This window comes from Cavia porcellus, unplaced genomic scaffold (assembly GCF_034190915.1).
Source record: "Cavia porcellus strain 051 isolate PalLab524CR breed Dunkin Hartley unplaced genomic scaffold, mCavPor4.1 scaffold_8, whole genome shotgun sequence".
NCBI classification, from domain to species: domain Eukaryota; kingdom Metazoa; phylum Chordata; class Mammalia; order Rodentia; family Caviidae; genus Cavia; species Cavia porcellus.
In genome coordinates, this window is record NW_026947491.1 from 88,938,765 (window position 1) to 88,961,941 (window position 23,177).

Here is a 23,177-nt window from a genome sequence, read left to right on the forward strand (position 1 = left end):
GCATGCAAGGACAGGCTGAACTACATAGACATAGCAAGATCCTGTCCCAAAAAGAGGGGGAAGGGAATAGGGGAGGGAAAGAGGGGAAGGAAGCACTGTTATTTTTATAACAGTGGAGAGGGGAGAGGGAGGGAGGAAAAGAGGGGGAAGGAGAGGTGAGGTGAAGAGAGGAGAGGTCTGATCTCCCAGCAGTCCTGGCCTTTGTCCCTGCCCTGATATATTACTGAGAATTCCAACCTCCTCTGTTTACTGGCAACTGATAGCTTGCTAACAACATGACCCTGGGCGGAGCTGGCCACTCTGAACAGGCCACACCAGGAGGACATCAGGGGACATCATCTCCACCAGTCTTAGGACTGAGGTTAACCACACAGGCAATACTCAAAGTACACGGTTACAAATCCACCCGTACTGGGACACACTAACATGTTCCCAGGACAAGTAAGTTTCAAACATGGAACCTTCGAGACTGCCGACGTAGCTCTTCTTATAGCTGGTCCTACTTTATGTCCTTCCCTATAATAAAGTGACGAGTACGAAGATTTCAGTGAGTTCTGTGAGCCTTTTGGTAAATTATTGAACCTGGAAGTAAGTTTTGAAAATCCTTAAAAGTGAACTTGTAATTGGTATCACAAGTCTTGGACAGGGCTGGCAGTCTGAAGCACCTCCTGTTGACTTCAGCATTTGGCTAATTTTGTTTATGTGGAAAACCACAAAAACAAAAAATAAGAACTAGTATTTTCTATCCCATTTAATTTGGTCTTTTCACAAAACTGGTCAAGATATTTTTAAATAAAATGGGTTAGTTATTACAGTAGCTTGTATGAGATACTGAAAGTATAAAACTTAGATTAAAAAATAAAACACACCTGGTATATATTGAAATCTGCAAGCCTAACCACAACAGAACTCGACATCAGCTTAGCTTTTGATTGTTGCGGTAACACCGTAGACACTCTGGAGGTCCCTTTCAGAGCAGACTCCTTCTCTGTGGGAACCAAAACTCTTTTTAGTTTATTACAGAATTCTTGTTAATAGTCACTTTCTTATTAAGAGAGCTACAGAAATATAAACGAACACTAACTTCTCAAACATGGCAATATGTAAAAATTCTTTACAAAGTGACACAGGAACATAGGTTTTGTGATTATTCATTCTCACTGGAATTGTACTTGCATTATCTGAGTCACTCCTCTACAGGGTTAAAAATAAAGAGACATACTAGTCAGTTAAGAATCTGAAAATTTCCACCCATTCTTTCTCTTACTGGTTATATTAAAAGTGCTTTGCTCTATAGGCCTAAATTGGTCTAAATGAAAGTTGCAAGATATCTTGCGTTATTTACAAGAAACATAATACATATGCACACACGCACGTGCACGCACGCGCGCACACACACACACACACACACACACACACATATACACCATTAGAGGAATGCCATCAAATACCTGCTTGTGTGTGCTGGGGAGAGGCATGTGTCGGGGATTTAGGAGGTGAGCCTACATTATGATCCTTCACAGCCTGCTTAAGCATTTCCACGTTGCACTCAAATTCATGCAACAACTCATTGGCCCATCCAGTTTTCGTTTTGGTTGCATCACTAAAATACATCCAATGATTACAACTATCTCCTGTAAAATGAGTAACAGCCTTTTCACTAAAAATGCAGGTTGCATTTATTCTATCATATCAATGCTCCTAATGAATTTTAGTCACTTTCTCAAGGTAGTCTTTAATCACCCAAAACAAGTACAGCCATTCTCTCCTACTTCTCTAAAAGAAAGAATTGCTACAAGGAAACAATCTGAAGGAATTTCTACTGAGAATCAATGGAGGTAAAAAAAGAAAAAAAAAAAAGCTGTTCAAAGTTTCAATTCCAAGTGACAGGACTGGTCAAAAATCTTCTGGTGCTCGTCGCCTAGTAAACATCCACTGGAGAGAATCCCCAAAACACTATCTACAAAAATTTATTTTCATCAATAATTTGTTATCATGTGCTAACAATAATGTACTGCATAAAATTGATAAGATAATTACTTTTTAATCAACTTAAGAAACTGGGGCTGGGGATTTAGCTCAGCGGCATAAGCGCCTGCCTTGCAAGCAGGCAGTCATGAGTTCGATCCCCGGTACTGATAAGAAGGAAAAAGACAAAAAAAAAAAAAAAAAAAAAGAAAGAAAGAAACCAATAGAGCTTCCCAACATAGACATCAGTTATAAAGAGATATGTAAGCTTTGGGGAGGAAAATACAAAATCAAGATTATTAGGTTTCTTTATAACTAAGAAAAGAAACACAAACATAAAAAGGTAAAGAAACTAAATCCAGCTGGGAGTGATGGCACACATGTGTACTCCCAGTACCCCGGAAAGCTGAGGCAGGAGTACTGCAAATTGGAACCCACCCTGAGCAACTTAGTGACTTAACAAGACTGTTTCAAAATGAAAAATTTAAAAAGTGCTGGGAAAATAGCTTAGTGTAACATCCCTGAGTTTGACTCCAACACTACAGAAAAGGAAGGAAGAAAAGGAGGGAGGAGATAACATTCTCTCCATAAATGAAAGCACTATCTAAAGTATTAACAGTTTCTACAGTTTAAAATTTTATTTTAAGTGTATGTGCAGGTATGGTGACACACGCATGTAATCGCAGCACTTGGCAGGCTGAGGCAAGAGGACTGCTGTGCTGCTGTGAGTTCGAGGCCAGCCTGGGCTAGGCCAGCCTCAACTGTATAGTGAAGCCATCTCAAAAAGACAAAAATTTTTTTAGAAATACTTTAGAGATATGTAACTAACTTACTAATCATGACAGGATATAAAATAAAGCACTTCAAAGGAAAACCAAACTGAGCATGGTGGCACATGCCTTTAATCCCAACACTCAGGAGGCTGAGGCGGGAGGATCACTCTAAGTTTGAGGCCAGTTCTGAGCTACACTGTGATTTCTGGGGCTGCCTGAGTGCTTAATGAGACACCATCTCAAAAAACAAAAAACAAAATTAAAACTAAAAGAATTTAAAATTAGGGCTGGGGATTTAGCTCAGTGGCATAAGCACCTGCCTGGCAAGCGCGAGGTCATGAGTTCAATCCCCAGTACCACCAAAAAAAAAAAAGAATTTAAAATTAAATTAAAATTAAAACAATTTACTGCCTGCAAATTCTGTCAGTGACTGAGAGAGAAATGATGAACACTGGTAGCTGGAAACATGAATATAAGCATTCAAGTTTCAGAAACCTGACCAAAACTTTTTGATTTTTGTTCCTGAGTAAATCATAAAAATAGGTTGTGTGCTACAAAAGGCAAAGACAGGTGCTAAGCTTAAATCCTTAAGTTAGCTATAAATAATCATACTATTTTATTAGTTGGGAAAAAAGAACTTATCAATTCTTGATAATTAAAGCAAATATTGTTTACTTATTGATAAAATTTAGAGAATACAGAAAACTAAAAAAAGGTCCCTAAATCACACATATAACATATATTACATCATTTAAATGTCCAAAACAACTAACAATTTGCTTTTGTAACAAAACAGCACAAACAGAGGTCTGCTATATTCTAATTTTTAGAATTCTTAACCAGTTATTTAGAAAACTGTCAATTTCTAACAAAGTTTCTAATAATCTACATGAACATCCATAGAAAATGTATGACTATTTTCTATGGCAATTCTATTTTTTTGGTTTAAAGAAGAAAACAAAGACCAAGAAAAAAAACAGTAAAGATCTCTTGATCTTTTCCCTTGTTAAATTAAATTAAAATAAACAATTAAAAATTGGCTATAAAACTTTAAGGAAGATTTGCATATTTTAAAGAATGGTTATACACACCTGCTTTATGATAAGGATAATAATCTATGGTTAGGTATGTAAAAGAGAGTTGCATAGCACCTCCAGTGATACGTCTGTTTGACTCTAGGAAAAGAAAAACATGGAATTGAGGGAAACAAAAATTACACATCAAAAACACCCAATTTATTATAAAAATATTTATCACAATTAGAGCTCAAGTAGTAGTAACTATCTCTTATTACAGATAATACATCAGGATTTCAGGAAAAGGAATTCAACCTAATAAGTACTTCCTGAGTCCCTAACATTTGCTACGCACTAGACTAGAAGAAAAAAGAAAAAAAAACTGTACCTAAGTCCTCTGAGAGCCTACAGACAACAGTAAGCAGAACTTTTACAAACCCTAACCATGTGCCAGGCATCATATTCAATACTCACTCATTTCATTTCTTAATAGTCTGATGAAGAAGATATTATTATTATTACACCAAATTTCTAGATAAGGAAATTGAGGAATAAAGAGAGCAAGGGACCATAATCATAAAGCTACTTAAAGCGAGGTATAGTGGCGCATGTCTGTAATCCCAGTACTTGGGAGGCTGAGGCAGGAAGATAGCCTCACAGATTGAGACCAGCTTGGACTACACAGTGAGTTCAAGGACAGACTGAACAACACAGCAAGACCCTGTCTCAAAAAACACAAACAAAAGCTATTTAAGTGCATTTAAAGAAATTCTTAACCCCTTCACTACATCATCCTGCCTCTTACCAAAGAGCACATTGCATCTACTTGCTTAGGTAAATGGTTTACAGTTACGCAAATATGGCTAAGGTCAAAGGTAAATCATAAATCAGCTTAACTAAAACATAAAAATTGAACTTGAAAACAGCCTTGGCAAGTTAATTGAGGTAAATACAAACTAAGGCATAGCTATGTATACACTCCTATATTAATTTGTTAATTCCAATTTATCTACAACTGTTATCTAAAATCTCTCAAAATTTGGAATGTTTCAGGCTGAATGAAATTATTATGGTGTATATAAAGTATATTAAATCCAAGCAGTTTCTGAGGCAGTACTAAGTAATAAAACATAGTTACTCTGCAGCAAAATGTGGAAATATTTATACTACCTAGGCAAAAGAAGACAATAAGACAATTTTGCTACCACATGAGTTTTTCACAAACTTGGGAAACCATTTCACAACTTTTTCTATTTCAGAAGAGCAGACCTGACTACAAACCACCCCAATGTGGGAGGTCCTTTGGTAGACAGGATTTCCCTAAGTAAAATCATCCAGCTATACCATGAGGAAATAATAAACTGTGAGGAGTGCAAAGGGAATCAGAAAATACTCTCGACATAAACACACTTGGTGTAACTTTTGGGTTATACCACTAAAGCAGAAGAACAGAACTCTGGTCAAATGACACAGAAGCGAATCAAAGAAAAGAGCACATCCCTCTGCAAAGCCCCGATTTCCACCTTTGTCCTCCGCCCTGCCTGGCAGTGGATTCCTGGCTGCTGTCTGATGAGGGCAGGGTCCCTTCTACTGCTAAGGTTGAGGACTCGCTGTTCACTCTCTCAGCTTTAAAGACAGCTCAAAGCAGTAACTCTTATGGATATGCGTAGATTCTGACTAGGTCTAAGGTACACAGGTCAAACATCTCTGCTCTTCTGAGATCCTAATTCCAGCTGGACTCTGAAGTGCACTAACGTCCTTAGGTCAGCCGGCCCTGCAACTCCCTCGCCACACACACCGCAGCTGTGCTCCGGTGCAGGCCCAGAAACGCCCAGCACTTAGGGGTACAACACTGAGGTGTTTTTGTTTGGTTGGGTTTTTTCTCTGTACTCCAACTTCTCTTTATTTCTAGCCCTTTATTTACTTACCATCTTAAAATCTATGAGACTTGTTCAGTCTCATTGTCAAATTTAGTACGTTCCTCTTTAGCTGTAGCTCAGAAGCTGAGTTTTTATCGTGAATGTTTACTCTTCTGAGTCCGCGTTTGCAGAGCACACTGCTGACATTCGCTGTGGGCCTTGCTACATGAACCTAACGTACCTTAATTCCTTCTTCACCGCCTTTCCCTCCAGTCGCTGCCCACATCCGCATCTCTGGATTCTCTTCCCTCTTGCAAAACATCCATTTCTCTATTCCCTTTATCTCTTACGTTGCTTTTTATTTATATTTTGGGTTTCTCAAATAAGGGAATTAGGGAATATTTGAGCCTCTGTGTCAGCCTTTATTTCACTCACCACTATGGTCTTTTTACCCTTTTACCTGTTGATGGACATACAAGCTGAATCAAAGATTTAACTGTTAAGTACTGTGCTGCTATACTCACAGGTACGCATGGATCACCACAATGTAGTATCTTTCACTCTTTTAGGAACATACCTAGAAGGGGAACGGTTGGGTCGAATGGATTTCCTGTTTTAGGTTTTAGAGAAATCTCCATAGTGTACCATTTAGATTCCCACCAACAATGTAAAAGGGTTCCTCTCCCCACCGCAGGCTCACCAGCATTTGCTGTTATTTGATTTTGGTTTTGTCTTATTTTGTTTTGTTTTTTTAAAGATAAGGTCACACTATGTACTCCAGGCTGGCCCTGAATTCACAGCAATCCTTCTGGATCCTCCTGCTTCAGCCTCAAGAGTGCTGGGATTATAGGCATGCCCCACCACATCTAGCTATTATTTTATTTGATTTCTTGATGGCTATCCTTTATGAAGTAAGACAGAATTTCAGTGTTATTTTAATTTGCACTTCTTTAATGGACAGAGATGTTGAACATTTTTTCATGTACTTATTGGCCATCTGTACAATTTCTTCTAAGAAATGTCTATTCATTGCAGTTACCCATTATTTCATTGAGTCTTTTATTTGGAGGATCTAATTTCTTAGTTCTTTATATATTCTAATATTAGCCCTCTGTCTAAGGAATACCTGGCAAAAATTCTTCTCAGACTGTAGGTTGTCTCCTCACTCTGTTGGTTACTTCTTTTGCTGTGCAGAGCTTTCTAATCTGTGCAACCAGGTTTCTATTCAGAAAGCCCTTGCTTATGCCTATGTCTTCAAGAGTTTTACCTGTTTCATCTTTCAGCAATTGCTTCTGTTTTAACAGACTCTGACTTCAGTTTAGTACATGGTGGGAGCTAAGGGTCCAGATTCAATCTTTGGCATGTGGAAAGCCAGTTTTCTCAGTGCCATTAATTAAAGAGGCTACCTTCCTTCCAGTGTGTATCTGACCCCTTTGTCAAAGATCAGACAACTGAATGTGCCTGGCGTTGTTTCTGCATCATCTGTTTTGGAGCCACAGACTTTTAAAGTAATCAAGAATAGCTACCCTGGGTCTGGGGATTTAGCTCAGCGGCATAAGCGCCTGCCTTGCAAGTGTATGGTCGTGAGTTCGATCCCCAGTACTAATAAAAAAAAAAAAAAAAAAGAAAAAAGAAAAGAAAGAATAGCTACCTGGTTAGCCTGATAATCTAAGACTATCAAGAAAAGATAAGTAAGAGGAACAAAAATTAAAAGAAAAAAATTTCAAGCTGGAACTCAGCCTCCTAACCAAATTTTCAGAGGAAGAGTCAGGGAAAACCAATGTTAAATAGCCCCTTAGCTGTGTTTATGTATTCATGGATCCAGAAATACACAGATTAACCATGATGCTAAACACACAAAAATAATTAGGAAGAGTCAAGGCTAAAATTTAGGAACAATTTTCACATTTTGAAAAAATTAATTCAAAGGCAAGTCTAATATTTCATCTCGAAGTGTCATCTACTTAGTCTGTGCCTCTTTATTTTTTAGAGCGCTGAGGATCGAACCCAGAACTTGGCACACATGCAGCAAGCACGCTGCTACTGAGCCACATCTCAAGCTACTGTCTTTGAGTGTTTTTTAAAACTTAATTATAATGTTAGCACTCATGGGTAACAATTAGCTAATAAGCGTAAGTGCTAATTACTTCAGCAAAATAAAATTTTATACCAATACATAACGCTTCAAATTATAAATTCTTTATATGTATTCATACGAAAGAAAAAAATTACTGTAAGTTATCTTGTAGAATATTGTATATAGTAACATAAATAATTCAGTTTTGTAGGCAATTCTGGAAAAGTCAAAATGATTTAAAATAAGCCCTTAATACCTTTTTCCTTTGCATGAATATCATCACATATGTGTAGATCCAGATGAGAAATCACCAAGTGATGAGAGGTTTCCTTCACATCGAAGTCGTTGAATAGTTTCACAATTGCATCGTTCAGATCAGGAGCATTTGAGGTCTGTGGTGTCTTCACTTGCTGGGTAGCAGCAGTGACTGTGGAGCTCTGAAACACCCAAAACCTCGTTATCCCTCCAGGTTACACATGTGAACTTTCACACACAAGCACACTTAAATGTTTTTAGTAATAAAGTCACAAAAACTAGCAAACACATTTTCTTTTTTATCAATAAACCAGCTTTTCTCTAAAATATTTCCTGAATGATACAATAAATCTAAAACTTTAAAACTGGATATTCTATCCAATTTGAATGTGAACTTGATCTTTCAGTAAACACCTGCATAGTCATATTAAAGGCAGCTTATCTAAATATTAGTTCTAAATATTAAAAAGAAAATACTGTAAGCCCTGTATACACTATGACATCTCATTAATTTAATTCTGTAGGTGGTCTATTAATTCTCAAAAGAGATGTATCCTCTGAATTTAGATAGCTGAAGAAATCAAAAAGCAGAAGAAATAAGTAGGTTTTAGTTTAAATTTTTTCTCCCAAGAAAGAAAAAGCATAGCATATTGTTGAAGTGTAAAGACACAGATGAACCTCCAATAACCTAAGTTGATTACGTAAGTATTTTCCTGCATATATACATCAGTATGTTGTAAGATAAAGACATAACAGCCACAAAACTGAACCTGCAACTCTTGTAATAATTATCAAAATGGATGGGTATGATGGTGCATGCCTGTAATCCCAGGACTCGGGAGGCTGAGGCAGGAAGATTACTGTGAACTCACTATGTAGCCCAATCTGGCCAGCATGAAATACATAGTGAGACCCTGCCTCAAAAAACAAACAAACAAATAAATAAATAAAATGTAAAAACTGAAGATCAAATCTTCTACTTAAAAAAATTAGCAATTTTCAAAGTTAGGGCAATAGAGTAATAAAATATATTTATGGGAACCAAAGTATATGTACTTTGTGTAGGTATGTTTTCTCATACTATAGCTAGTAAGAACTTCAACCATACTGTAAATGTATTGTAAAGTATATTTACAATCAGTGAAAAAGAACAGCACCTAAAGGAGTTTAAAAAATGGGAAAATGGAATAAACCACAAGACTTTTTAAGTTCTTGGGACTTAAACAAAACTTCCTAATTAACTATTTAACTGATTCCATCAGAAACATTACTTTCCCACGTGTTTTCTACTTTCAAAGCCTTAACAGACTAATACATCCACCATATCACTAATGCTAAAATAGTCCTCCTTTTTCATAGGAGATTCAGTTCAACTATAATAGGTATTGTTTTCATGACAATAAGCCCAGGAAAACCTTGTTCACATTAATAGGTAGATGCAAAGACAGGACTTTTTTGTTAAGCAATGTGACTTAGTTCTTCAAAACTGCTGCAAGTTGCATGCTAGGACTCACAATGTAGCCTATTATATAACATTATTTCTAACACTCTAGCTGCTGATAATTATTAGATTCTCCTTCAGATATGTTCAAAACAAAGAAATGGAAATCACTTGACTTGCTATTGTCATTAATCATTAATTTCCAACATGAACAACCTTACTTCAAACTGCCTGTCTTATTCCCAGAATGTGTACGCTCCCAGACAAATCCATTATAGACTAACGATGAGTAGGAAGAATGTCTTTGGCTTGTAAGGTGGAATAAGAGCATTATGGGAAGAAGGACCCATGTGCCACCTTAAGGCACTGTACATTCTCAGATCAAGTTTAAGAAAAGACACCTATCAAACTGGAACTTGCTCTATTTAAAGCATAAAACTTGAAAGTTGTAATATATCACCCTAACACCAAACCTCATCTTTATCCAAAAATTCCCATATTCTTTAACACCATCTTTTGCAAATTCCATTTCTCCTAAAATCCATTCTTTTATGACTGCTTATAAAGTGTTACTCATTTTTAAGTCGCAATCTCGTTTCCAGATTGTATAACCAATTAAAACTTTTCTGTGCATCTACAGCTCCTGTACCTCCCCTCCTTTATTTCTTTACTCCTACATTTACACTGAACTATAATACTTGTTTTATATTTCATTTTCCATTACATTCTGAGGTACCTAACAATGGGCAGATGATACTTATTTTTACATTAAAACGTGTATCTCTGTGCCTTATGACATAACAGGCTGGCAGTGAACAACGCCAGTGAAAGCCAGTGATCACTGTGAAAAACCTACAATGTATGCTACTGTGTGTTCCAAGCCAGACAGATCAAAACATGCTGTGCACCTGAGATGATTATTGTTTCCAAAAAAAGCTTCACTAAAGTATGATTTCACAATATACAATAAGTTTTTATTAGACCCAGATATAACAAATTTACTTGTATTTTCAATAAAATTATCAAAGACCAATTATGGTTTTCCATGTTCCTTCTACAAAGATCTTCATATATTAGCGCTAAGAAATTAAAACTGAGAAAGAACAGCAAATTTCTTTTTAGACAAACCAGCAATACTTCTGATTTTAAGAAAGTGGTAACTGCTCATTGTTTCCCCGTTTTTTGCCCCAGCCACTAGAAAACTCTTAGCTAAAGTTGTTTTCAATTTCAGCAGTTCCCTTTGGTTTTAGTTCTCTGCATCAATTGTCAATATGCCTTCTCTTGCCAATAATTATTTAGGTGTTATTCACATTTTATTTTACTTTAGAATTTTTTAGGGCCGGTGATATAGCTCAGTGCAATCAGTGCCTGCCTGGTAAGCACAAGGTCCTGAGTTTGATTCCAGAATTTTTTTAAAAAAAAATTTTTTTTTAATTGTATATTTTAGCTTCCTGTAAAGATGTATTATAACAACAAATACTTTTATATTATCAATAACTAATCCTTAGTACAGAACTCCAAACAAAATGAACACTATATTGATATGCAGTAATATATGTAATTTTTTCATATAGACATCAAATATGTATAATTATATGGTAAGATACCTAGATAAAGAAAAGTTTTGGTCTCAGTCTTACAATCAATTTCACATAAAGAAAACAACTAATCCCTCTGGTTTTTAAACTATCTACCCAAAACGTAAGTCTCTTTTCTCTTCCTTATAGCGTACCTGTGTGGGTTCAGGAGCCATACTCTTCCTTTGTTCTGTTGATTTTTCTATGGCTTCACTTAGAGATTTTGCATACTGTACCATAGCTTTCAACTGTGAATCCGTTAAAACCCATAATAAGTCATCCAATATCAGAACTAACTTTGTTGCTACGACATTGCAGTCCTTCAACTGTCAGAAAAAATGGGTTATAGTAATTGTGTCAAGAATTATAATGCACTTGTATTTATATAAAAACCTAAAGCATCTTAATAGAATTAAATAAGGATACTTTCTTTTTTTTTTTGGTACCAGGGATCGAACTCACGACTGCCTGCTTCCAAGGTAGGCGCTTATGCCGCTGAGCTAAACCTCCAGCCCCAATAAGGATACTTTCAGTCAACAAATATTTATTGAATTTCTATAACAGAGAAAGATTATCTCCTAATACTCAGATAACAGTAGTAATACAAAATTGACAAGTCCTGTACCTTACAAGTTATACAGCACTTATATAATTTCCCATTGACAATAAAATTACCCATATTAATTTAACCAATTAGTTGACAATAAAATTACCCATATTAATTTAACCAATTCTGGCAGAGAAAAAGGCACTGAAATTAAAACCTAAAAATGCTCCTTTAGCCACATTTCAGGAGGCCTACATTAAACACCATAAACAAAAAAAATTTCTTTTCAATTTAATAGTTATTTGTACCTAGTAACACAAAAAGCTTTCTGTTGAGTCTTTAGCTGATCCATGGTAAAATTATCAGCACTTCCTCATTAAACTTCATCAAAGCCACAGTGAACCTCAAGTTCTAATACCTTCAACATCATTCCAATTTAACTAATTTACCAGTCATATTTAAATTACTTACTAATGCTAAGGATTTGGATTATTAATTATGGAGGCTATGCTGTTTACTTATTCCTAAGCAAGGTTCAAAGGAGAAATGAAATTATTTTTCTTCTGAGTTTGTTTTGGGGGCTTTTGGGGCAGGGCTGGGGACTGAATCAAGGGGCTTGCACATGCTAGCCATACATTTAGCACTGAGCTACTCTCCCTGCCCCAGAAATGAAATCGTAACACAGTAAAGGTTCATTAAGTATTGGGAAACTAAGGAATCTCAGTTTATCTTCAAATAAAAACTTTTGAAAATGTAAACATTAAATCAGATAAGTAGAAGAATCATATTTATATTAGCTTTCTACAAATATTGCTTGAAATTAATTTCCTTTTATTTTATATTGTTATAATATGCCATTCACAATATACTAATATTTTACCTAAAAAGTTATCTAAAATTTCTTAGCAATTCTAATGGCTAACAAATGAATGAAAAAGTTAAGACTGACTTACTCTTCTTTTAAGCGTGACTCTGATTTTTGATTGGTTGGTTATTAATCGAACAGGAGCACTCATAATTTCAAGATGTGAACTTTGGGTAGCGTCTGCCTCTATCCGAATCATCTGCCAATTTATTTCTTTAAATGTCAGAACCTAAGAGAACATGGAAATTAGCATCACATATTCATGTAAAGTGATAAAAATGTAGATTTATAAAAATAAAAACTATCATCTCAACTAACTTTCATGCCTCTGTAGAAACATTCATCGTGCAGCTTTTAATTTTAAAACTTCCATCAGCTTCAGTAACACAGCTTAACAGTTATAGTCATCAAAAAATCAATTATATTAATTCATCACTTTTCAAACTGGTAATATTTCATTCTAATAAATTTCACATACAGTATTAAAAACACTTGGGTCATGTGACCAAAACGCTTTAAATAATATATTTTAGTTTATAAATTTAAAATTCAATTAAGTAGCTGAGAAGTTAAAACAAAGAACATTAATGCTATAAGATGAAAGATTTAATAAAGTAAAAGCATATACTTAAATGACTAAGCGTAACTGAGAAAAGCATATTTATAAGGCAAGGTGTGGAAACCTATGCAATGTGAATCCAACCGGCCAAAAGATATAATTGTTTTAAACATCTTTGTTTTATTTACCGCTAAAGCTTTAAAAAGTAAAAAACTCTTACTTCTCCTCTCTGTGGATCCTGAATACGAGTAAACCTTAAATCTCCATGTGCCCAGTTGGCATTGACACTGTAGATCCGCAGCTGAGAAAGTTCAAAAGATGCATTGAAAGCTTTTGCTCCAATTCTGATGACAATAGAATTTACAGAAACGGTAATTCCCTCTACTACTTTTTCAGCAAAGCCATATTCACTGAAAAAACAAAGCAAAACAAAATACAATGTACTAAAGCCAACAAAAAAATTAAGAGAAAAAGTTATTGGTTAACATTCTCCCAAGTGTACATATAAACTGCTTTAGTATTTTATTACTTTTAGTACAAATTTGTTGAAATGATAATCTAGACTGGTTATACAGTAATTCCCAAAAATGTCCTTCTTTGGTGTAGTAGCTCACACCTGTAATCCCAGGAATTGGGAGAACTGAGGCAGCAGTCACAAATTCAAGGCCAGCCTGGGTAACTAGAAGCATCATCTCAAATCATAAAATTAAAAAGGCTAAAGATGCGCTCAGTGGTGGAGCACTTGCCTACCATGTGGGAGCCCCTGGGTTCAATACTCTGAAATGCTCCCCCCTGAAAAGGTCTCAAATTGTGAAAGATTTAAAAAATTAGAAGTTAGTCTCTATTTAAACCAATATCCACAGTTGTTTACCCTCAAAAAGCCTGTCTGCTTTGAAGCAAATAACAAAGGTAAATTTTAATACAAAGAAGGTTAAAAAGTCCATGTCATAATTGAAAAACAAAAAAATTCACATTCTCTAATTCAATTCAAACCATATTAAAATACTAAGACATGAAGAAAACCAAACTTTGGTGGTAGCATTATAGGACTCACAAGTTATTTGGGGAGAGAAAAAATATATATATATATTTATCTACTTTTGAAGACCTATAATGTCTCCAATGTTTTGGTTTTGTTGGTTTTGTTCTTTACTGTTTTGTTCAATTTTATTATAACTAATGATATAGGCAATTCTATTAGAGATAGCGGGAGGCATTATGGTAACCATTGTTGATCACCTAGGATTATGCTTTTACATTATCTATTACATCCACCCTTTTGATTTGACTGACTGTTCTGTTATGTCACATTTGGTTCTACTCTCTTCCAAAAAAGTAATAAGAACTGTGGGAGCAACAAAACCCAAAATGTGTAATTGTCATTGTACAAAAGAGAGGAAAAGAAAGTGTTCTAAACGATATAACTGCATGTACATTTAAGTGTATAAGATAGATAATGATATTACTGAGTTTTGTTGGATCATTGAACAGAACTGTTTGCAGTCTCACTGTTGGAATGTCCACTTTATAAGCTTTAATTTTGCAACTTGAACAATTATTTCTAAGATGACAAAATGTAATCCATTAACTAGTGATTTCCTATTGTTTTTTTTTCTGTAAATCTGTATAACTTGTACCCTTTCTCTGCTTTTTTTTTCTTTTTCTCCTTAAAATTTAAAAAAAAACAAAAACAAAAATATATATATATATGTTATATATATATATATATATATATATATATATATATATATATATATCTCCTGGTAACTGTAAGCTGAGGGAATCTGTAATGAAGAACTTTTAAAAAGGAACCAACAGAATTCTTGATGCGAGGGAAAAACTGCTTTATTAGGAAGATATATATTTTTCCACAGAAAGGAGGGCAAAGACGGGGAAATCTTACAGTGGGGGAAAGCACGAGCAAACGCACGGCGAGGGAGGAAAGCAGCGCTCACACTTTGGGGGCACACACTGGCAGGCAGGCAGGAAGAAGTCTGCCCAGATGGCGCCCGACTTCTGTTCCCACCAATATGCCCATCATTTATACACTTCTGGCTCTATCCAGATCTCCGGCTGGGACTTCAGACAGTAAAATCCAGATGTCGGCCGGAGGCCTCCCTCTGAGTTCCTCTCTTGACACACCTGAACGTGCACCTGTCATCCACACCCCTCCCCTTACCTGCTCTTTTCTTCTCATCTACTGTGTTCATGAATAAATTAAATTTCTAAGCCTCAGATAACTCAATTTTGTTGTTCTTATTGTTCTTTAGTTTACAAATAGCAGAGACTCTTACCTTTCTTTTTCTTTCTGAAATGGGGTCTAATTATGTTTCTCAGGCTGTTCTCAAATTTGTGGGCTCAAATGATCCTTCTGCCTCAGCCACTGAGTAGCTGAGACTACAGGTGTGCACCTGCCTCAATGTGCCTGACTAGATGACTCACCTTTTAAATAAGGCAATACTTTATATGTAAACTACATGAAATAGTGTCTAACCAAATAGACTATCAGCTCATAATACCTTATAGAATACAACCATCATTAAAAGTAATAATTTATTACTAAATTATTGAAAGTCTCTGAGCCTCAATTTATTCATGTATAATAATATCTGCCTCAAAAAATTGCCGTAGGTGCTGGGGATTTAGCTCAGCAGCATAAGCACCTGCCTTGCAAGTATGTGGTCGTGAGTTCAAACCCTGGTACCGATAAAAAAAAAAAAGAAAAAGACAAAAAAAAAAAGTTGCCGTTATCCTTAAGTGAAATGATACGTGTATAGTAATTTATAAATTTGTTTGCTTAGTTAACTTTGTTATAAAACAAAGTGGCCAGTTACTTAATGTTTAGAAAACTGAGAAATAAAAGGCAAGAGCTCATCAGCATCCTAGAATAGAGCAGCTTTTATCCCAAGAACAAACACTCATTACTTAAGATAGAAATATTCCTGGAGTTGAGAAGAATATTGCTACAATAATTATGTGAGAATCTCTTGGAAAAAACCAACCATATTTGGGTGTGTGTGTGAGTGTACACTAGGGATTGAACTCAGAATCTTTACATATGCCAACCATGTGCCCTCTCACTGGTACACCACCAGCCTAGGTTGGAATATTTTAAATGCACCCAGCTGTGGCTGGGAGTGTATGAAGCTCAGTAAGAGCGCATGCCCAGGGCTGGGGATTTAGCTCAGTGGCATAAGCGCCTGCCTTGCAAGCAGGCAGTCGTGGGTTTGATCCCTGGTACCGATTAAAAAAAAAAAAAAGAAAAAGACCAAAAAAAAAAAAAAAAAAAAAAACTTCTTTAAGGGGCTGGGGATTTAGCTCAGCGGCATAAGCGCCTGCCTTGCAAGCAGCCAGTCGTGAGGTCGATTCCTGGTACCGATAAAAACGAAAAAGACCAAAAAAAAAAAAAAAAAAAAAGAGCGCATGCCCAGCATGCCGTTCAGTACCCAGCACCAAAAATAAATGAGTATTTCAGTCATTCTGGAGAACATGTTTTTTAGAGGAAACTGAGCCAGTGACTGAAGCCTACACTTCCCCATCATGTCATTAAGTGCAACCAGAAACGTGAATTGCAGGTGTCTTTATGAGGTGTGATCAAAAACATGGTCAATGCTGCTGTCAAGTGCCATCCAACAGAAAGGCAGACTTTGCTGAGCATGGTGGTGCACACCTGTAATCCCAGCACTCAGGAGGCTATGGCAGGAGCACTGCCATGAGTTCGGGGCCAGCTTGGACTAGCAAGACTCTGTCTCAAAAAACAAAACAAAACAAGGAAGGAAGGAATAAAGGAGGAAAGAAGGAAGACAAGTAGGCAGGCAGGTTTGTAAAAACATTAAGGTGTGTCCTTGTCCACCTTATTCATCAGATCCTGCACTGTGCAACTTTTTGGCTCTTCCCTAATGCAAAATCATCATAAAAGGTAATTGTTCTGAATTAGTTCAGGACATCAAGGCTGACAGAGCAGCATAATTGAAGATACCAACACAAAGAGAACTTCCAGAACTACTTTAAAAAGTAGAAAGAACGACAACTGTGTTCACAGTGAGTATTTTGTGGGAGATTAATGTGTCTTACTGTAATAATTTTTAAAAATTATATTTTTGAACCCACTTCATATTAACAATATTAAAATAGAATAATATCTTCCTCTAATGTACTCATCCTTTTTTTTTATAATGTAATATGACACAACGCCTACATGATCAGATCGAGGCAGGTAACTTAGGTATGGTGACTCAGTGTTTACATCACTCTTTGCAAAGTTTACTTGGACCTAGTAATGTGATACCTGGATGGTCAATCTGATAACTCAGACAGCTACTCTGTGACTGAAGGGCAGGTAGCCTATAGTTGCAGACACACTGAACAAAAGCATGATCCCAACTCTGGTTGGATAACTCAAAGTTTCATGCTACTCATATCATGAAATTTAAATTTAATCAATTGTTCATTTTTGGAATTTTCTATGTAATATTTTTGAGATGTGGTTGATCACATTTAACTGAAGCCACGGAAAGTGAAGCAACAGTTAACAGACAACTACTGTATTCAGAAACTAAGAGATTAACCAATTTATAGAATGCCTAAGCTTTTCCACTTTCATTTTCTGCTGCTACCGTGGTTAATTATTATTTGATTAGTCATTACTACCTAATAGTAAAGAAATCAAGGTGAATGAAAGAAATCTAACAGTCTCTGGTATTTTTATAATGTATACAACTAAACCTGTAAAATGTCTGATGGAGGACACTGAAGTTAAAAGATTTAATTTTCTTTATGTCCTATCACTGCAGGTAACAGCTAAAACAAAACAAAAACAAAAACCGTCCTCTGACAGTCACATGGAGCGACAGAAATGACTTACCTTTGTCCTGACGCAGTTGCAATTGGCGATGGGCCATTAGGGGCCCGAGGTTCTTCACATGTACTCATCTCCATTATTACTTTATCTAAAGACTAATGAAAATGTTAAGAATATACACAATTTGTTAAAGATTTTACTTAGTATGCATTTTATTGTGTATTATGAAAATATATTTAAGATTATTTTCACTTTCGTTTCTTTCTTTTCTTTTTCTTTTTCTTTTTTTTGTACCAGGGATTGAATTCACGGCCTCGCACTTGTCAAGCAGGCGCTGGGCTGCTGAGCTGCATCCCCCGCTACTTTCATTTCTTCAGGAGCAAAGTATACAGTAAGCAGAGTCATTTTATTTTCCTTTTTTTAAATGAGTATGGAGAATTGAACTCATGACCTTGTGCTTGCCAGGCAAGTGCTTATGCCATTGAGCTAAATCCCCAGCCCCAGCAGTCATTTTAAATATGCCTTTAAAAATTTAAAAAGACAAATGTCAAAAAAAGAAAACACTTATTTTCTAATGGAAAAGCTGTGCACATTCTGTGTATGTGGGAGAAATAATTCAGAAGTAGCCACTGGCTGATAAAATCATCAAGTTGCATTAGTCTCTAATCCCTAAATGCTACACTATGAAATGAAAAATTACATATTAATAAGACTGAGCCACCTCTAAAAAGCTTTTACTAATCTAAGACCTGAGATACTAGACATAAAATTAAGAAAATTAGGAAGTAGATGAGAAGTAGGAAATAATAAACACTTCCATAATGGAAAAATTCTTTCTCAGGGTAATATTTGTTTCTTGAAGAAAGATGTAATGTCCTTGGGTAGTCATCATTGATACAACTACAGTCATTTTTCATATTCAGCAATGTCTAAAGCCATACTGTTTTAGTTATATACTTGTTCAGTCAGTCTGCTTCAAAATGTAAGTCTTCTCAGGGTACAGCAGGGTACTCAACAAACAGATTCATGGGCTGCGATACAGAGTAGAGGCTCATGGTAGCTCATGCTTAACATGCTCACCTTCCTAAGTTCAATCAGAATAAATGAACCAATAAATGATCAGTTCTTTTCAATTTTCCTTAAAAAGGTACAGTAAAAAAAAAAAAAAGCACACTAGTTAATTCATTATATCAGTAATAGCAAAAACAGAAAGTCTGAATCAAATGTTATTAAAGAATGGACTCCATAGTATGGCAGTAACAGTAAAGACTTAAATGATACAGCTGGGCATGGTGGTGCATACTTTACCTGTAATCCCATCACTAAGGCAAGAGGATCACAAGTTCAAATCCTAGCTGGGCAACTTCTGAGACCTTGTTTCAAAATTAAAATTAAAAAGATCTGGGAATGTAGCTGGGTGGTACGATGCTTGCCTAGCATGTGTTAGTAACCAGTTTCAACTCACTAATAATAACAAAAGAGCTAAATGACACAATAAAATACAACTTAGAACATCATGCTCTAGACTTGTGGTGGCAAACCTATGGCGTGTATGCCATAAGCAGACCGTTTAAAAGGTTCTGCCCTAAAAGGTTAACCATCACTGCTCTAGACCTAAAAAATTAAAATATTCTCTTATTTTGAAATTCAAACTTCTCATATAAGGCCAGAAAAAACTAAGTCCAACCAAAACAAAAGGAAGCTAGTGGTTAGGAAATCCAGAAAATCATTTCCATGAAATAAAAGAGATAATCTGAATATATGTATGTTTATTTCTGAAGTGGTTTAGAACTTACCAAACAGATAGGATGTGTTTTCAGTTTTGTCCATGGGATCTACAAATAAATATTTTTTCTTTAAAATGGATTATTTAAAAGTAATGTAAGACATTAATCAACTGATACACTAGTGATAAACACTAAATTCTATCAAATAACTTCTTAAATTGCAAAATAAGTTGAATAGTTGTATTTTCTCAACTATTTAAATAAAAACTTCAAGTTATTTTAATTATATTTTTCTCAGCCCTTAAAACACATTTTAATATTTTAATTTAAGAGTTTCCAGAGCCAGGAATAGTGGTGCACACTTGTAAGCCCAGCACTCAACAGGCTGAGCCAGGAGGATCACTGTGAAGTTGAGGCCAGCCTGGGTGACATAGTGAATTCAAGACCAGTCTGAACTACATAGTGAGATTCTCGCTCAAAAATAAGTAAATAAGTAAGAGCTACCAGCAAAATATAACCACCAATCTGTTCATTTAGCAATCTGCATAATCCTACAATTCTGACCAATATTTTTGTAGATACTCAAAACAAATACAAAAGGCCATTAATATAAAATACAGACAATATTAAATAATGTTCAAACACTCAAATGTCAAGTCTATGTAGATGCTTGAGTTTATAGAAGATTGAACCAAAATGGAAAACGATCATCAAAGGAATAGGAAACTTTGCATAATCTTTTCTTAGAAAATCAAATTATAATTTTATGAAAAAAATTAGCATGCTGCATTTCTACTAAGCAGACTCTCAAGCTAAGTCAGGTCTTTAAGAGTAATTAAACTATACAATTTGATGTGTAAGAGTTAAAGTTAAAATAATTCACAAAGTGTAAATTTAATAATAATGAATAAATAAAAAATTTTAAATCCTCTAAGTGACATGAAATAAATGAGGAAAAGGGTTAAAATTTCCAACAGAAGTGTAGTGTGTATAGAATGTGTACATTAAGAAATAAGTTATGTCTTTATTTAAAATAAAATATTCCCATCTGACAATAAACCCCATAAAAAGCTATAAGTATGTGCTAAAGTAATTCAAAAGGTGAAAAAAAGAAATAAAAAAATGAAAATATAAAAGTTCCTCCACAGATATCAAAATCTTACCCTAATGGATGCTTTATTACAAAAAACTTTGTTGATTGCCAGCCATGTGGGTAAATCCAACATATTCTGGAGTACCTCTTCATCCAACTCCAAATTTTTCAATTCACCTTCACCTTTAAGGGTACTTAGATTTATCTTGTCAGGAGATAAATTTTTGGTAAATCTGAAAAAGAATGTATGTTACATTTACTTTAGTGTCTGTTACTGTACCCCAGGGTCATTTGCAAATATACACAGCATCAAAAATGTACTGGCAGCACCAAGGCCCACAAAGCCACAGTGCCAGGCTCCACTTGCATCCACATATCATGTGCTCTGTTGTTCTCCTCTCCCACATCCACAGCTCTCCTACAGAGTCACCAAGTCACTGTCATGTTTCCAGAAGCAGGCAAGCTCTGGTCCTTACTAACTTTCCACCTGATGAGCATTTAAGTATCTTTGTTTCCAGGCACTATGCAAGACAGTCACCCGCCACAGTTCGTTCCCTTCACAGCAGACTGCGTTACAGACAGGAATGGCCTTGCGCGTCAGCAGGCTCCAGAGGGGCCAAGCCACTGAGGGGACTCCAGGAGCAGCTGGCACCAGTAGCAGGTGTCATTTGCCGCCACAAGAAGGATGCTCACAAGACATCCATACTCCTTTCAGAAACCTGATTGTTCCAGAAATAAAATTTGGAACATACATTTTGTTCTAAAAGGTTTAAGAAGACAATGCAACTTTATTTAGCAGCCCATTTTGATGTTTTCTGTGTGACTCTTTAAAACATCAAAAATAAATAAAAGGATTTAGGTGTACACGCACCACTTATCCTTCCTATAGGAGTTAAGATACCTAAAGAATAAAGTATTTAATCAAAAGTCATTAAAGAATAGAGTGTGAACTACTTAAGATTCTCTATAATGACTTAAAAATAAACACTTCGACTTAAAAAAAAATGGCAACAAAGCAGGTAACATAAACATAGGAAGCAAACCTTCCCCAAGGATTTTCTGTGTACCAGTGCGTGTGGGCACGTTACCGCTGCAGCTAACCCTCGGCAGAGGCCGCTAGGGAATTTACCCCACTTTAGAATAAGCAAACACTATGAAAAATCAAACTTACTTACCTAATGTCACAACTAATAATAATGATAATAATAAGCTGCAAAGGTACTTCGACATACTTTCATATACATTCTTTAATCTTCAAACCAACTTTAAAAAATAACTAAGTTTAAACAGTAAATATTTTTTCAAAAGTAAACACACTAATGAAATTAACTACTGATTAGCAAAAAAGTTAATCAGTCTTTCTCTGTTTTTGAAATTATATAGTAAAGCAAACCTGTACTGGGTCATTCACATGGCCTCATGTCAACAACAGAACCAGTACACACACACTTCTCTGTTGATTCAAACCAGAGTCTATCTGGATTGCCATCCTCACACAGAATATCAAATGAGGAATACAAAGTCCATTTTCGGTCCACATTTGACCAATGACACTAAACTGTATGACATTCCCATTAATCATGCTTATTTAATACCAAACTATCATTGCTAACATAGATGATCTTTAACATAAACAACCCGCCACGTCCTGGAGGCAGAATATTACAGCCAAGAAAAACAAGAGCCCAGTAAGTGCACTTACTAATCAGATAGTTAACAGTGGTCGCTCTCCACTCTAGGCCCAGGCTTTGTGCAGTTTCAGTTTAATTAAACAGAAGGTCAAATGCAAAATCAGCAAGACTAAGACTATTGCAGTAGCCCTAACACAGAGCTCCTCTGAAGCAAAGACCTGAGCTGATATCAAAAGGGTGAACAGACATTAAGTAGACAGGAAAAAAAAAGTATTCTAAGCAGGAAGCAACAAATACTTTCATTCTGAGGTACAAGTAAGTATCATATAAAACACAACCGCAGTCCCAGCACTCTGGGAGGCTGAGGCAGGAGAATCACAAGTTTCAACATAACCTGAGCCTATGTTACGAGTCCTTGTCTCAAAATACAAAATAAAAAGGGCTCAGAATATGGCTTAGGGAGAGGGCCCTCGGTTAATCTCTAGTACCTCAAAAAACAAACAACTAATCAAGTAAGTAAATAAATAATTACTTTTAAAATACAACTTAAAAGAAAAAAAAAAAGATGAGCATTTAGAATATAACAAAAGGACATGATAGCAGAAAATGAAGGTTGAAGCAGGTGCACAGGGGCAGGGATGTGTGGATTATACAGTCATTTAATGGACATTAGTTAATTTAATAGGCATTAGGGATTTGAAAATGAGTAAGAGAGAAACTTTTGCCTCCATGGAACTTAATAGGAATGAAAAATAACTTAAATATGTAGTAAGTCATATTTTGAAAGCTGGAGAAAAAAATAAAATGAGATAGTGTAAGTTCAGGAGGACAGGAAAAAGTCTTACTAAAGAAGACATTTGGGAAGGAAATGAAGGCGCTGGCCATGCAAACATCCGGAGGACGCATATCACACATAAAGGAACAGCAAAGCCAAAAACACAAGTGGGAAACCGCATGACAAGTCTGCAGAGCAGCAGGACACGTGGTG

General features: G+C 35.7%; 1 protein-coding gene across 5 annotated transcripts in view; it reads right to left on the reverse strand.

The window, feature by feature from the left end:
• Bltp3b (bridge-like lipid transfer protein family member 3B) overlaps positions 1-23,177 on the reverse strand; it is a 134,727-nt gene that overhangs the window by 61,961 nt on the left and 49,589 nt on the right. For all 5 annotated transcript variants that reach the window (XR_010049447.1, XM_063255421.1, XM_063255419.1 and 2 more), the window contains exons 2-11: positions 20,629-20,791; positions 19,535-19,573; positions 17,802-17,893; positions 13,158-13,347; positions 12,467-12,607; positions 11,122-11,292; positions 7,950-8,130; positions 3,833-3,916; positions 1,452-1,634; positions 870-988 (exon numbers count right to left, since the gene is read on the reverse strand). Coding sequence is in view for 4 of the 5 variants with exons in the window: in XM_063255421.1 (XP_063111491.1) it covers positions 870-988; positions 1,452-1,634; positions 3,833-3,916; positions 7,950-8,130; positions 11,122-11,292; positions 12,467-12,607; positions 13,158-13,347; positions 17,802-17,893; positions 19,535-19,573; positions 20,629-20,791 (1,363 nt within the window). In the remaining variant the exon portion in view is untranslated. The remainder of the gene's footprint in view (positions 1-869; positions 989-1,451; positions 1,635-3,832; positions 3,917-7,949; positions 8,131-11,121; positions 11,293-12,466; positions 12,608-13,157; positions 13,348-17,801; positions 17,894-19,534; positions 19,574-20,628; positions 20,792-23,177) is intronic.